Below are 15,728 nucleotides of genomic sequence, written 5' to 3' on the forward strand. Positions count from 1 at the left end.
ATATTGGAGGAGAAGATTTCATCTGAGAATACGGACAACTCCCAGACCAAAGCTGTTTCTGTATCCAACAGTCTAGAACAGTTTCTCCTGCAGGAAGTTCCTGATGTTTACTTCTCTGCTGGATTTCCATTTTCCAGTGTTTCCACAACTGATGATGTCATCAATCTGACCTTTCAAAACACTTTACTTCCTGGTTTGATTGACAGCAAATGTTCCTAAAGATCTGACCCCCTAAAAGCTCCAATAGCAGCTCAGCAGAAACTCTGATCTTTCTTGATGTGGAGGGGCGGAGCCTGAAGAGGAAGCATCTTTCTGCAGGTGGTGCTGCAGCTTTGAGCATGTTTTCCAACTCTTTAGCTTCTGTTGTTCATGGAGTCGTGTCCCTCTGTTCTTGGAAAGGAGAAACCTGCAGAGAACTTTTCCCATTTCCACTCCCTCCTTTCAGCTGCTGCCCACTGTTCCCCTCTGAATCAGGAGGGAGGGGCTCTCATCTGTTCTGCCCACCCCCATCTAGAAAGACATCAGCACCACCTGAACATTCCAAAGCTCTTTTCCAACCCATTTCTACTGAGAAGGAACCAAACACATGAAGATTAGAACAGCTGGCACAGGATGAGGGGGGAGGCTAAAGATTCAAGTCTGTTTGTGAGTCAAAGATAGAAATCAATAGAAAAAACACAGAGTTGATTCAAAAGAGCATTTATTAGATCCAAACAGGCTGCAGGAATTTTACAGACAGCTTTCAGTTTGAAGATGCAGTTCTGCAAACAGCCAGCAGGTGTCTCCCTTCTCCCTCCTGCTTCAAAGCAGTTGGTGTTGTTGCAGCAGCTGCATCAAAGTGATTCTCTGCATCCAGAGGCTGTCATTCCTCACTAAGATCCACTCTGTTCATTCATGTCCTCTGGAGAAAACAGGCTTTATGCTCAGAAAGTTTCTACTAGTTTAGACATTCTAGAAAATGAGGAGATTCTACTGGATTTAGATGAAACTTCTTTAAAACTGCAGCTAAAAATGCTGTCATCATGAAAAAGAACAGAGTTTTACCCACAAAACACCAAAGAAAAAGGAAGTTCAGTCAGAAAACTGTGGAAAACATCAATCAAAGCAAAACTCTGAGTCTTTCAAACTGCATGAGTCAATATTTGATCATCAACAGAACAGAGATGATAGAAAAATGATTCAACTGAGAGACTCTTGTTCACTAACTGAGATCAGACGGGATTTCTGCTCCAAAAACTGACTTCAAAGGACTTGAATCCAAACCAGTGAGTCATGTGACCACAGCGTTTGTCCGTGTCTCCACTATGAACATTCTGGTCACATGACCATGTTGGAGGTTTCTGAATGAAACTCTGTGTTTGTTTGTCAATGAGAGTTTCTGGAGAACAGAAATCAAGTGTGAAACATCTGGAACCAGAATCTAGTCATCCAGAGTTCTGGTTCTGTCCCTGTTCCAGAGACAGAACCAGGATCCAACGCCTGACCCACACATAGATCTATGTCATCCAGAAATGTTCTGTCTGATCAATGATTCCCTCAATCCTTGATTGGTCCATCCCAAACTCACATCTGTCCATCAAATGGAGATCAAAGAAGAAAGTGATGATCTAGAAAAGAATCTGTTTGTCTGCAGGTCTGTTTTTCTCCAGATCCTGGAGCTGCTGAACATCTGAATCCAACCCATGTTTCAGATCAACACTCCAAGTTAGAATGAGAAGAGGAAGTGCAGTTCTCCATCAGTCCACCGGGGGAGCTGCAGCACAGTAACTGTCCACTTGATGCTGAGAGAGACAGTGGAGCTGATCTCAGATCAGTTCCTGCTGCAGCTCTGACACTCATCTCCACTTCCTCTGATTCCTCCATCACTCTGCTCTCCACCTCCCAGGAACACCGTCCAGTCACAACATCTCTGCAGACCAGCTGCTGCTGCTGCTGCTCTCTGCTCCTCCAGGAGGAACATCAGAGTCTCCTCTTCCACCTGCAGAGAGAAAGTGTAGAGCCAGAGATGAAGGAGTGTCTCCTGATCCTGGTCTGTCAGTCAGTGATGCAGCACAGCAGCAGAAAGAGCAGCAGGAGCTTCAGTCCTGTTCAGAGCAGCAGCTTCCTGTCATCTTCACCTGTTGGAGCTTCTGCTGCTCTGATTGGCTGACTGTTGTCCTGAAGCCTGTCATCATTCTCCTCAGAGCTTCACTGAGAAGCTGCAGCTTCACAGGAAACTCTGCATCTTTGCTCTCAGACTAACTTCAGGACCAAACATCTGGAAGCAGCTGGACTGACTCCAACCCTCTACTGACCTCAGAGTCTGCAGTTTGGAGTTTGGACTCTCCACCAGATCCTGGAGCTGCTGAACATCTGAAGACTGAAGGTTGTTGAACATCAGGTCCAGTTTTGTCAGGTGGGACGGGTTGGACTTCAGAGCTGAGACCAGAGCATCACAGCTGGTCTTTGACAACCTGCAGTTCTCCAACCTGAATCCAGAACAAAGAGTTGAGTTTAAAGACAAAGTTCATGTTTTTCATCCTTCACTTCTTCTAAAGAGTTCAGAGCTGAAGAAGATCAGAAAGTTTAGAAAAAGTCCAAAGATGTGAAGCAACAGCAGCAGATCAGAAGAGTCCAGCAGAAGCAGAGAAGAAGAACATTCAGGAACATTCAGGACAACATGCAGCTGCTTCAGGAAAGAAGTCCAGATGTGTGAAAGTCAAACATCAGCCTGTGGCTGCATCCAAACCAACTGATGTTTCTGCAGCAACAGCAGAAAAAGTCCACTTCCTCTTTCTGCTCAGCTCTTCTCCAAACAGCACTGAATCATGGGAGAATTTCAGCAGCAGGATGCTGGAAAGTCTTCATCCCAGTTTTCAGGAGATGATCTTCCAGTCCTTCTCTGCTGCAGCCCTTCAAGCAGAGACTTTCAGCTCCAACAGATCAAAGCAGAGAGAAGAAGGAAGTGATGAGGAAGAGTCAGCAGCAAATGTTGGACATTTATCCCTGATCAAGCATGACTTCAGCTCTGAATGAAGAGTCAGAAGCTGCTGGGAGCTTTGATGTGAGCAGAGAACAAGCAGCTGCAGGAAGAAAAGAAGGAGGAGTTCTGCAATAGATTAGAAATGAAGTTCAAACAGACGAGGAATTGAAACGTCATTGATCATCAGGAATTATTCATGACTACAGATTTACAATCCAATAGATTTAAACTTTAACATTAGGAACTACAGATCCCATGATGCAGTGCTTCAGCTGCCTTGCTGAACTGTTGAGTTGTGCAGCTTCCCTTGAACTCAGAGGAAAATGTGATGGAGAAGATGATCAAAAGGGAAAATCCTGTTTCTATATGTTCTCAGCGTGATGACGTCATCTGCATCTCTGCTGTACGACTAGCGCCCCTTAGTGGCAAAAATCAGAACCACATTTCTCTCTGACAGATCAAATGAACTGGAGAACATTTGACACAGTAATCCAACATGAACTCTGACCGCGTCAATCCAAACTAGCTGATGATGCTGCAAGTTATTGTGAAGCTAGCCCTCACCATGCTGAAGACAACAGTTTCATTTCTAGTGGTAAATGAATATGCAGTCATTTCTGGTTTCAGTGACTGAATGATGCTCTGACCAAAGAACACTTTGTGTGTTTTTGTTGTTCTAGTGACATTCAAAGGAAGTGTCTGTTCTAGATTCAATATTTAAAGATCTTTTCAAACTATTTTCTTCAAATAGATTTGATGTAGAATCCTTTGAATGGTTTTCTGAAAACTGGAAGCTGAAACTAATTTGGACTCCAACTTGAACTTTCTACAGGCCGATCTGTGAACATTTTTCTGACATGAAATGGATCCGTGTTCTAAAATAGGTTGGAGATCCTGATTTACAAGATCCTGATTGAAACAGATCAGTTTCTATCAATCATCAGAACAATCAATTCAATGGATGAAGAAAATCTGAACCAATCATCAGTTTGTTTCAAACACGGCTGTAGACAGAAAATCTTCCAGTGAAACATCAGAAAGTTCTTCACCTGATCCGTTCTTCTCATCCTTCAGGGAGTTCAGCTTCTTTACTGACCTCAGAGTCTGCAGTCTGCAGTCTGGACTCTCCAGAAAACCACACAGATGAACAACTCCTGAATCCTGCAGGTTCTGGTTCCAGCTCAGGTCCATAAATATCAGATTAGACGGGTTTTTCTTCAGAGCTGAGACCAGAACTTCACAGCTGATCTCTGATAAACTGCAGTCCTCCAACCTGCAATCAGACAGAAAAGTGTGTTCAGGAGCAGTGATGCAGCTGGAGGTCCAGGAACTTGGTCCATTCAGTCAGGTGGGACCCGCCCTGATGACAGACTGACAGATGACATTTTCACTGTTTGCTCATTTCTTTTGGATTTGGACCCAAAAACATGATCAGGAATGAAAATGACATAGATTAGAAATGACTTGAAATGAAGTTCAAACAGACGAGGAATTGAAATGTCATTGATCATCAGGAATTATTCGGACTAAATATTTACAATCCATTAGATTTAAAGCTTCCATTTCAAAAATGTCAGATTGAATTGTATTTCTTCATCTTGAATCCTAAGATGTGAAAATCATTTTTATCACCCAGAAATCTTTCAGGACATTTGGGTCAAGCTCAAGGCTGGTGGGCCACATCTGGCCTGTTGTGTGATCATATCTGGATATAGGGCCGGTCGACAGATCAATTTTGTTTCATTGATTCAGTTCAATTTGTTGTTTAGAAGATCTTTTTGGGGAAAATCTGGATTTTATTTCTCAGCCCTCAGCCTGCCTATCAGTGGCAGCTACTGGTCTGTCAGAGACGGGAAGCTCATTTTCATAAAATTGTCCATTTATTTAAAAGTAAATTCTGCAGGACTATCTTTTGCTTATTGATCTGCGTAAATCCATCCAACGTCACTGTTGTCTAGTCCTCAAACATCAACAGAAACAGAAAGACAGGCGGCAACTCCAAACTGCATAGTAGTAGCGCCCCCTGGTGGCTTGTGCACACTACTCCGTATTTTATTTATTTATGTTTTTTTCTAGAACTTTACTGATCACAACGATCCAATACAAAAAAGTGAAATACAAATACAAAACAGGAATAAGTAGCTAGTAGCTGCTGTTGTCTTCCGAATCGGTATCAGCCGGATCTGCTCTGTCTGAGTCGTGTTAAAGTTTGAAGAGCAGCGCGCAGACTAGTGTGGCCACCAATGGAATGAAAAATTCCTTATAGTACAGAGTCACTGTCAGACAAAAGGAGGTGCAGTCTAATCGACACACAGACCCTCCAATCATCACGCAGAAGCTAGGAGTCCGGGCCAGCCCACTCCCCATTCACCCCAGAGACGCTGAGCGTCCGTGGGCGGGACATAATCACAGCGTTAATCCAATGACAGTCTAGTTTCAAAGCGCTGAAAAAAAAAACGTTCCAAGCAGCCCCATTGAAGTCAATGGATGTCTATAGGGAAATGCACTGTGACGCTGCAGGAATATATAAGATCCAGTCAGCCAACCTGCTATATGTAACTGATTCTGAATGAACTCGTCTGTGAGATGAACGTTTTAACGCATTTTTAGACAATAAAATGTTAATACAATAGTACATATTTGACCATTTATTTTGTGACATTGCAGTCTTAAAGAAATGGCCACTGCTGTCCATCTATCTATCTATAATCACCCCTCCTTTTTTCCCTTAACATTACCCTTTGTAACGGATTCAGTTTGGTCGCCGATGCATAATAAGGATGACGAGACTACTCTGGTCACTGCATCTTTAATGCCTTTAAAACAGCACAAAAGAACACGGCATTAGTGGACAGCACAAGTGCAGCTCCCTACATGCAAAGGAAAAAAAAAGTCTGATTAAAAGTGGCTCCTAAAAAACATAAAAAGATAGTTTAAGATAAATGTAAATGATTCTACATCAGTTTCATGTCAGTTATTTATACATATTTAAGAAGCTAATACCCGTTTTTCAACAGCTAACTTACAATACTGAGGAGACTGCAGAAAATAGACTGTTCACTCCACCTGAACAGGGAGGGGCAGTGACCACGTGGTGAAGGCAGGTGTCGCACTAATTACCTTCCCTGCGCAACAGGTAACAGTGTGGAACTAAAGTTTCTAATAAAATAATTGGAAGATTAACAAAACATTTATTAATATAATGTGCTTACTAAAATAAAATAATTTCAAAATTAAATCATCACTGTGAAGTTTTATGAATGTTCATTGAAAAAAAATCAATTCACCTTAACCTAAGCCCTTAACTTTACCCTTAAGTTAACATTTACTTAATCTTCCTTAACTTTACCCTTAGCCTCAGCATATTTACCTATTCTTTTTATAAACTTAGCATTATCCTTAACTTTACCCCTTACTTTTACCCTTAGCTATACATATTTACCTAAACCTTTTTTGTACATTGACATTACCCTTAAAATTAACCTTAACTCTTCCCCCTAACTTTACCCTGAGCTTAACCTATTACCCTAAACTCTTGTTTTTTCCCTAATTCTTCCCCCAACATTATTGTTAACTTTAACCGGTGGACCGAGTGGTTTGACGTAGATCCTGCAGCCTTTAACCCAGTGGTTCCCAAACTTTTTCTGCAGGGCCCCCCTTTCTGAAAATTAGAATATTTTCGAGCCCCCCCACACTGACACAAACATACAAATCCTTTGTTTCTAAACTCCACCGCGCCTTATAACATGTGGTTAATGAGAAGTCTTTCTCTGAACGGTAGAATTCTGTTATCTAAAGCTGAAGGAATCTCTAGATCTGTCTGTGTGTCTCTGTCTTTAGAAATGCCAAAACACATCTGTAACCTATTAAACAAACATTATTTGATTTTATTTGGAGGAAAAAACTTCATTAATTAAGCAAAATTTGTTTTGTGTAACACCAGAAAAAATGGGGGCATGGATGTATTAACCTTTGAAACTTTAAACAACTCTTTGAAATAAAGTGGTTAAATAATTTATTGAAAGGGGAAGACAATATCTGGAATGCATTTCCCAAATATATATTTGACACAATGGGAGGCATTAAATTCTTGTTAAAATGTAATTGTAAAATTGAAAAATTACCCATGAAACTTTCAAACTTTTACAAACAAGCCCTGCTGGCCTGGAAACTCCTTTATAAACATAATTTTTCTCCAACAACTTGTTTTATTTGGAATAACAGTAATGTACAATACAAGAATAAATCACTTTTTTTCCCTAGATGGTATGATAATGATATTGTTTTAATCAGACAACTTTTCAGTCCTCATGGACATCTTCTGACGTATGAAGAATTTCTTTTAAAATTCTGTATTCCTGTTCCACCCAGAGAATATGTAATAGTGTTAGATGCCATTCCAACCAGTCTACTTCAACTGTTTAAAGGGATTTAGAACACAAGTCAATGAAGAACCCAGAAATTTTTTGGGGACAATGTGGATATTTGTGTTAATTCAGTTTCCAATAAACAAATAAGAAATCTTTTACAGACCACAACCTTACCTGCTGGGAGGTTTTATTGGGAATCCAAATTTGTGGACATAAAATGGACTTATGCTTGGACTATTAGCAATAAATACTGTCTAAATAACAAAATAAAAGAGGTGTCCTTCAAAATATTGCATTGTATATATCCTACCAAAAAAACTTTAAGTAGATTTGTTGTGGACATGGACCTGTTTTGTTCATTCTGTGGAACTCAGGAGGAAACTATTTATCATCTGTTTATGGACTGCAGACATACAAATCTGTTTTGGATTGAAGTTGGAAGCTATATTGGAAATATAACTAAACAAACTGTTACATTTTTAGATAAAGACATTATTCTGGGTTACCTTGATGTCAAAGTAGACAAAGATTGTATCTTCATTACACAATTGTTTTTATTATTGGCAAAATTCCATATCCATAAAGCCAAATGGTCAAACTCCAAACCTAAATTCCAGCAGTTTTTGAGTGAAATCAATCAGTAATGTACCATTATCAAACACCTGCAAAACCAAAAAGCAATTCCAACTCATTTAATTTTAGAAAGATTTAAAATTTATTCAACCCCAAAGATTTTTGAAGTAATAATTCTTTTTGTCTTATGTTGTTGTTGTTTTATTTCTTATATTTTTCTGCAATATGTACACATTTCAATTCCCCCTGAGACATTCACATTGTTATTGCATTATGTTGTTTGTCAATAAAGTATGAAAAAAAAAACGCGCCCCCCTGCAATACCTCTGCGCCCCCCCCTAGGGGGCGCGCCCCCCAGTTTGGGAACCACTGCTTTAACCCAAGTGTTCTCAATCTGCTAATGCTTCCTGAGAAGCCTGGCGTGTTTGGAGATTTCAGCATTCCTTTTCCATTTTGAATTTGATCTTTTAGCGCTGCCGCCTGACTCCTGCGCAGACGGCGCTGCAGTTCTCAGCGGCTTTCTCAGCTTCTGAGGTTTCCTCCGTGGACGTCCAGTGTGGAAACGTTGATGAGGTCCTGCAGGATTTGAACCATGTTTGTGGGCATTTCAGACGTTATTGTTCCTTTAAGGTTAAACGCTGTAAACTCGGAGCCTTGGATCAACGAACACACTCGTGCGCTCAGACGCTCCTGCCGTCGCGTGGAGCATAAATGGGGAAAAAAGACGGTCTTCACGTGTCATTTGAGATTTTGAATAACTCCTTGACTGAGTATCAGGCTGCTGTGAAAAGTTCCACGTTTCTGTCAAATGTGTGTCTGAGAACATCAGCAAGCCTAAGATCCTTTTGAATCCTTTAAAGTCTGTGAACAGTTTTTAACAGTTTTTACTGACAAGGTCAGTGCTGTCAGGTTTTTACCCTCTCTTATGACCCCTAACCCTCTGTTTAGGACTTTCAATGCAGTGTCAAAGCAAAGGATTGTGGGAAACCCTCAGATGATAGATGGTGACATCAGAACTTTGTCATGAGTGAAAATGACCATAAATGGTTCAATAATTATTCCTAATTGTAATCTTGGCTGCTGCAGAAACTTGTCAAGTCTTTCATCTTCCATTGTTGTCCCTTTAGTAGCATTTAACCGGCTACTAACAGGTTATTGGTCGTTGGAGCCGTTTACCGTCTCACTTCTGTCTCCAGTCAGAGCCTCTGTGCTCACAGATGATCAGCTGATGTTCTTTGTGTTTCTATCTGCTATTGCAGGTCTGTTTCTGTGTTAAATCATTTGTTTTTTGAAGGCTGTCAGTTTTTTGTGTTAAAAACTCAAAATACGTTTGAATCTGTTTCAATTTTTTTTGACGTAGTTAATCACAGATTTTGAGTTTTGACTTTTGGCACTCGCTGCTTTCCGTACAACCGCGTCGTTCAGGAGTACGAGGCAGAAATGGAGGTCCAGAAAGGACTCCTGAACGACAAGTTTCTTCTTCAGACCTTGCTGGATGGCTCTCTGGACCAAACTAAAGGGATTTGTAGTCCTGCAGGTGTGAGATGACCTTGTGAGATGCAGGTGTGACGTCTGACCGCTTCAACAACCAGCTAGCTTTTGTAGCTAAATGGATAGAACAGCTAGCAGACCAATCAATGTGGTTGACCATGAGGGTCACATTGCAAGCAACGACCCAGCCTAGCAACTTCCCTCTAGAGCTACTACTGTGAAAAACATCAGCAACCTATAGGAAGATGACAAAGATAAAAAGACCCATGCAGCTCAATGGGGATCACTGGACGTCTCTCTGTAATCACAATAACCTGGAGGTTACAGGACATTATTAGGATTCAGAGTGGAACTGAGGTCAAATGTTTTAACTGTTCTGGAAACAGCAGTGCAGCATGTTGCTAATGCAGCACTGAGCACTTTCTGCATGTGCCCAGACAGCAGAGTATTGAACATAAAGTCAGCAGACTGACTACAGCAGAGAGACAGCTCCTGTTTGAGGTCAACGCCGTACATGGTTCATAGTATCTACCATGGCAGTTTGTCTGCAGAACATTTGTGTGAAGGGAAATTGTTTTATTATTATCATTGTTTAAATGTTAGCTCAGATTGACCTTTTTAGAAAACAGTTGTGTGTTTTTTTATCTGTTTCTCATCCCAGCTAGGATGAGGGGGTTTTAGACACACTGTCCTGAGCTGATAAGGAATACTGTTTGAACTTAGAATAGACCCACATGGATCATTATACGACACCCCCTAATGAACTTTTCTCTTTGTCTTTAATGAAAGGTGCATAGGTGAGAAAGGTGCACAGGTGAGAAAGGTGCACAGGTGAGAAAGGTGCATAGGTGAGAAAGGTGCACAGGTGAGAAAGGTGCACAGGTGAGAAAGGTGCACAGGTGAGAAAGGTGCATAGGTGAGAAAGGTGCATAGGTGAGAAAGGTGCACAGGTGAGAAAGGTGCATAGGTGAGAAAAGTGCACAGGTGAGAAAGGTGCAGAGGTGAGAAAGGTACACAGGTGAGAAAGGTGCATAGGTGAAAAAGGTGCACAGGTGAGAAAGGTGCACAGATGAGAAAGGTGCACAGGTGAGAAAGGTGCACAGGTGAGAAAGGTGCAAAGGTGAGAAAGGTGCACCGGTGAGAAAGGTGCACCGGTGAGAAAGGTGCACCGGTGAGAAAGGTGCATAGGTGAGAAAGGTGCACAGGTGAGAAAGGTGCACCGGTGAGAAAGGTGCAACGGTGAGAAAGGTGCACAGATGAGAAAGGTGCACCGGTGAGAAAGGTGCACCGGTGAGAAAGGTGCACCGGTGAGAAAGGTGCACAGGTGAGAAAGGTGCATAGGTGAGAAAGGTGCACAGGTGAGAAAGGTGCATAGGTGAGAAAGGTGCATAGGTGAGAAAGGTGCATAGGTGAGAAAGGTGCACAGGTGAGAAAGGTGCACAGGTGAGAAAGGTGCATAGGTGAGAAAGGTGCACAGGTGAGAAAGTTGCATAGGTGAGAAAGGTGCACAGGTGAGAAAGGTACATAGGTGAGAAAGGTGCATAGGTGAGAAAGGTGCACAGGTGAGAAAGGTGCATAGGTGAGAAAGGTGCACAAGTGAGAAAGGTGCATAAGTGAAGCAGTCCTTTGAGAAGAGAAGCATGGTGGACGTCTTCTGTCACTCTTGCTTTTCTCCCTTGTGCATGAGAAACTTGATTCTTGTTGTGGTCTGTTGTTTCTAATTGTGTTTTTCTTTAATGTCTAGATGCATTTATCTGACAATCTGACAGCACACTAGCCAAATGCAGGAAGTTAGTGTTCCATGTTCAACATAGTCCTGCTATGCAGCAGAGCTGGAACACAAACAGATTGACCATCAGAAAAGAAAGAGTCCCTCACACAGGATCTGACTACCAAGTGGAACAGGAAATGATCAATACTGACAAACACAGAACCACTGACAGATGGTCCTACATCCAACCAACGTCTCCATGGCAACCCTTGCTGAAGTGGATAAGCTGAAAAAGCTAGAGGAAGTGCTAGAGCATCGTAGCTAACTTAGTTATCTGTCTGTGTTTCCCTTTTTATTAAGTTGAAATTCATGATATATAGAACTGTGTGGAGCTCTACAAGGCAGAGCCCACCATCAGCTTGGAGGACTGGCCCCCCCACAGACTAGAGGTAAGATGGGGGCTAAAAACCCCAGCCTGACCCGACCCAGGCCCCCGGGCATTAAAACCCAACCCGGCCCAAACCCGACCAATTAACTTGATCTGCAGGCCCGAGCCCGAAGCAAACCCGAAATTTTAATGTATCCCATAGTATTTTTGGCAGAAAAAACGCCAGATTTCTTAAGGTTAAAATAATCTACATATTTTTATGATCATGATAAATGCTTTGGCACAATGAAATAATGCTGGAACACAGAATAAGAGGCCAGACAAAGAGAGAGAAACAGAGATCTTGATGATAAGCACTCGCTTCATTACACAGAGAAATACTGCAGCTGTGGTGCGTGTTTGCCTTTTCAGATCCCCTGTCTGGAGTTTATCCTTGACTTCTAGCTGCTCCATATCAGGGTTTCCTAAACAAAATAGATGCTGACTTTACATTCATGACACGTGTGCAGAGCTGCGGGTGGCCGGCGCCCCCCTCTTTCTGCCAGTTGCTGGACCACAGTGTCTGTCAATCAACGGTGGGCTGGGAGGATAGAGGGGGCGGGGTCTACCTGTGTGTGTGTGTGTGTGTGTGTGTGTGTGTGTGTGTTCGGTGAACGTTCTCCCTCTGAGTAAGCAGAAGCTGGCTGTGTCTTTGGGTTCATGAGGTAACCGTTCTGACATCCAGGATTAATAAAGAGCTGTTTGATAACCGCCCACCTAAGGAGCTTCTTTGCAGACATTTCAATATATTTATTAAAACAGTCAGAGAAATTCGGGTCGGGTCGGGTTCTGAGTCGGGCTTAAGATCTTACCTCTACCACAGACATACTGAGAAAGTCTAGAGTCCCTCCTGATTTTAGTCCAACAAAATATCATCTGCAGCTGCTGGTTCTGTTCAGTGCTTTGAAGACTGGCTGGATTGTGGTTCTGACATGTTTTTTTGGCATATTTGTTGGGATTTATTCTGGTCTGAACCCTTTGAACAGTTTTTTCTTCATGACTAAAGCATTTTTGTTTAGCTGTAAATTAAACACATATAATTAATTGTTTTTAATAACTAATTGACAGTTTTTCCTTTCTAGTGGTAAATGAATCTGCAGTCATTTCTGGTTTCAGTGACTGAATGATGCTCTGACCAAAGAACACTTTGTGTGTTCTTGTTGTTCTAGTGACATTCAAAGGAAGTCTCTGTTCTAGATTCAATATTTAAAGATCTGCTCAAACTATTCTCTTCAAATAGATTTGATGTAGAATCCTTGAATTGTTTTCTGAAAACTGGAAGCTGAAACTAATTTGGACTCCAACTTGAACTTTCTACAGGCCGATCTGTGAACATTTTTCTGACATGAAATGGATCCGTGTTCTAAAATAGGTTGGAGATCCTGATTTACAAGATCCTGATTGAAACAGATCAGTTTCCATCAATCATCAGAACAATCAATTCAATTGATGAAGAAAATCTGAACCAATCATCAGTTTGTTTCAAACACGGCTGTAGACAGAAAATCTTCCAGTGAAACATCAGAAAGTTCTTCTCCTGATCCGTTCTTCTCATCCTTCAGGGAGTTCAGCTTCTTTACTGACCTCAGAGTCTGCAGTCTGCAGTTTGGACTCTCCAGAAAACCACACAGATGAAGAACTCCTGAATCCTGCAGGTTCTGGTTCCTGCTCAGGTCCAGTTTTGTCAGATTGGACGGGTTTTTCTTCAGAGCTGAGACCAGAACTTTACAGCTGATCTCTGACAAACTGCATTTCCTCAACCTGCAATCAGACAGAAAAGTGTGTTCAGGAGCAGTGATGCAGCTGGAGGTCCAGGAACTTGGTCCATTCAGTCAGGTGGGACCTGCCCTGTCATTGATCATCATGAATCGTTCATCACTAAATAGTTACAATTCAATAGATTTAAAGCTTCCATTTGAAAAATGTCAGATTTAAAAAACTAAATAAAGACACTCAGGCTGTGTCCAAATTCCTGTCCTACTCCCTAACTTCTTGTTAGGAGGACTGTGAGGATGAAGGACTGTGAGGACGGAGGACTGTGTCACTGATTCGGGGGAGGAGTTTAGCAGGAAACAAGATGGGGGGGTCGGTCAGGACACAGGGAGGAGGAGAAAGAGATGTGACTCCACTTGGCAGATGTTCCATATTTATTCCAAGTCAGTCTGCAAACAACTAAAGATCCTCTCATCACTACACAAACAGCACAAACTGACCTGCTGTCAATCAAGTAAAGTCCATAAAATAAGAAAACTGAGTCTGTCATTATGAACATAAACTCCTATAATATAGATAGATAGATAGATAGATAGATAGATAGATAGATAGATAGATAGATAGATAGATAGATAGATAGATAGATAGATAGATAGATAGATAGATAGATAGATAGATAGATAGATAGATAGATAGATAGATAGATAGATAGATAGATAGATAGATAGATAGATAGATAGATAGATAGATAGATAGATAGATAGATAGATAGATAGATAGATAGATAGATAGATAGATAGATAGATAGATAGATAGATAGATAGATAGATAGATAGATAGATAGATAGATAGATAGATAGATAGATAGATAGATAGATAGATAGATAGATAGATAGATAGATAGATAGATAGATAGATAGATAGATAGATAGATAGATAGATAGATAGATAGATAGATAGATAGATAGATAGATAGATAGATAGATAGATAGATAGATAGATAGATAGATAGATAGATAGATAGATAGATAGATAGATAGATAGATAGATAGATAGATAGATAGATAGATAGATAGATAGATAGATAGATAGATAGATAGATAGATAGATAGATAGATAGATAGATAGATAGATAGATAGATAGATAGATAGATAGATAGATAGATATAAACTTTATAATCTCCCAAAGGAGAAATTCAGGTGTCCGGTAGCAAAACACACAACCACACACAACAAACAACAGTAAAAAGACAGTTCACAAAATAATATCAGTTCATATCAGGCAGGTTCATTAAACAGCCTGATAGCTGTAGGGACAAATGAGTTCTTAAAGCGCTCTGTCCTGCAGCACAGTGAAAGGAGTCTATTACTCCGTGTGCTCCTCTGACCTGACATCGTATTGTGCAAAGGATGTCTGGGATTGTCCAGGATGCTCTGAGTCAAAGCCCTCATTCTCTTCTGCAGCACAGATCCCAGAGAGTCCACCCTCCTCCCGATCACAGATGCACATCTCTTAATCAGTTTGTCCAATCGAGTGCAATCCCTTGTGGTCATACTGCCACCCCAGCATACAACCCCATGGAAGACAGCACTCGCTACAACCGACTGATAAAAGAGGAGCAACATTGTCAGTACATACATCAAAGGACCTCAGCTTTCTCAGAAAGAACAGTCTACTCTGCCCTTTCTTATACAGAGCATGAGCCTGCTCCGACCAGTCCAGTTTGTGGTCAAGGTGCACACCCAAGTATTTGTAGGAGTCAACCACCTCGATTCCCCCTCCATCAATGATCACTGGCTGGTGGGAGGACTTCCTACTAAAGTCAATGATCATCTCCTTGGTCTTTGATATGTTCAGCACAAGACCATTGTCCCTGCTCCAGGAGGTGAATCTGGTGATGAGCTCCCTGTACTCACTCTCATCCCCTCCCTTTACACACGCCACAATAGCAGTGTCGTCCGAATACTTCTGGACATGACAAGCTGCAGATGCATAATTAAAGTCAGCAGTGTAGAGTGTGAAGAGAAAAGGCGATAGTACAGTTCCCTGTGGTGCTCCGGTGTTGCTCCTCAATGTCCCAGATACACAGTCTCCTAGTCGGACAAACTGTGACCTAAGAGTCAGATAGTTGTGGATCCAGCGAGCAAAACCTGGATCAACTCCCATCCTCTCGAGCTTCCCCTTCAGCAGCTGAGGCTGGACTGTATCAAAGGCACTTGTGAAATCGAAAAACATCACCCTCACATATCTGCCAGTCCCTTCCAGAAAGGAGAGCACCCTATGGACCATATAAAGGACTGCATCCTCCACTCCCATACTGTCCTGATAGGCAAACTGAAGGGGGTCCAGCGCCCCCTCCACCTGGGGTTTGAGCCTCCGGAGTAGTAGCCTCTCAAAAGTCTTCATTATGACAGATGTTAGGGCAACTGGTCTATAGTCCTTCATCCCTGCAGGCCTTGTCACCTTGGGCACTGGGACAA

General features: G+C 41.7%; 3 protein-coding genes across 8 annotated transcripts in view; 1 reads left to right on the forward strand and 2 right to left on the reverse strand.

Moving 5' to 3' along the window:
- LOC144989099 (uncharacterized) overlaps positions 1-15,728 on the forward strand; it is a 114,822-nt gene that overhangs the window by 39,287 nt on the left and 59,807 nt on the right. The window lies entirely within an intron of this gene.
- Positions 1-15,728, reverse strand: part of LOC144989167 (uncharacterized) — a 136,156-nt gene that overhangs the window by 20,267 nt on the left and 100,161 nt on the right. The window lies entirely within an intron of this gene.
- Positions 684-15,728, reverse strand: part of LOC144988969 (NLR family CARD domain-containing protein 3-like) — a 34,295-nt gene continuing 19,250 nt past the window's right edge. For 5 of the 6 annotated variants that reach the window (XM_078940478.1, XM_078940463.1, XM_078940470.1 and 2 more), the window contains 4 exons: positions 13,119-13,295; positions 4,059-4,235; positions 2,295-2,468; positions 684-1,978 (listed from right to left, as the gene is read on the reverse strand). In XM_078940478.1, the coding sequence (XP_078796604.1) occupies positions 1,960-1,978; positions 2,295-2,468; positions 4,059-4,235; positions 13,119-13,295 (547 nt within the window). In that variant the 3' untranslated portion in view covers positions 684-1,959. The remainder of the gene's footprint in view (positions 1,979-2,294; positions 2,469-4,058; positions 4,236-13,118; positions 13,296-15,728) is intronic. The other variant, XM_078940479.1, reaches the window with a different exon arrangement.

This window comes from Oryzias latipes, chromosome 2, assembly GCF_053564925.1.
Source record: "Oryzias latipes strain Hd-rR chromosome 2, Olatipes_Hd-rR_3.1".
NCBI classification, from domain to species: Eukaryota; Metazoa; Chordata; class Actinopteri; order Beloniformes; family Adrianichthyidae; genus Oryzias; species Oryzias latipes.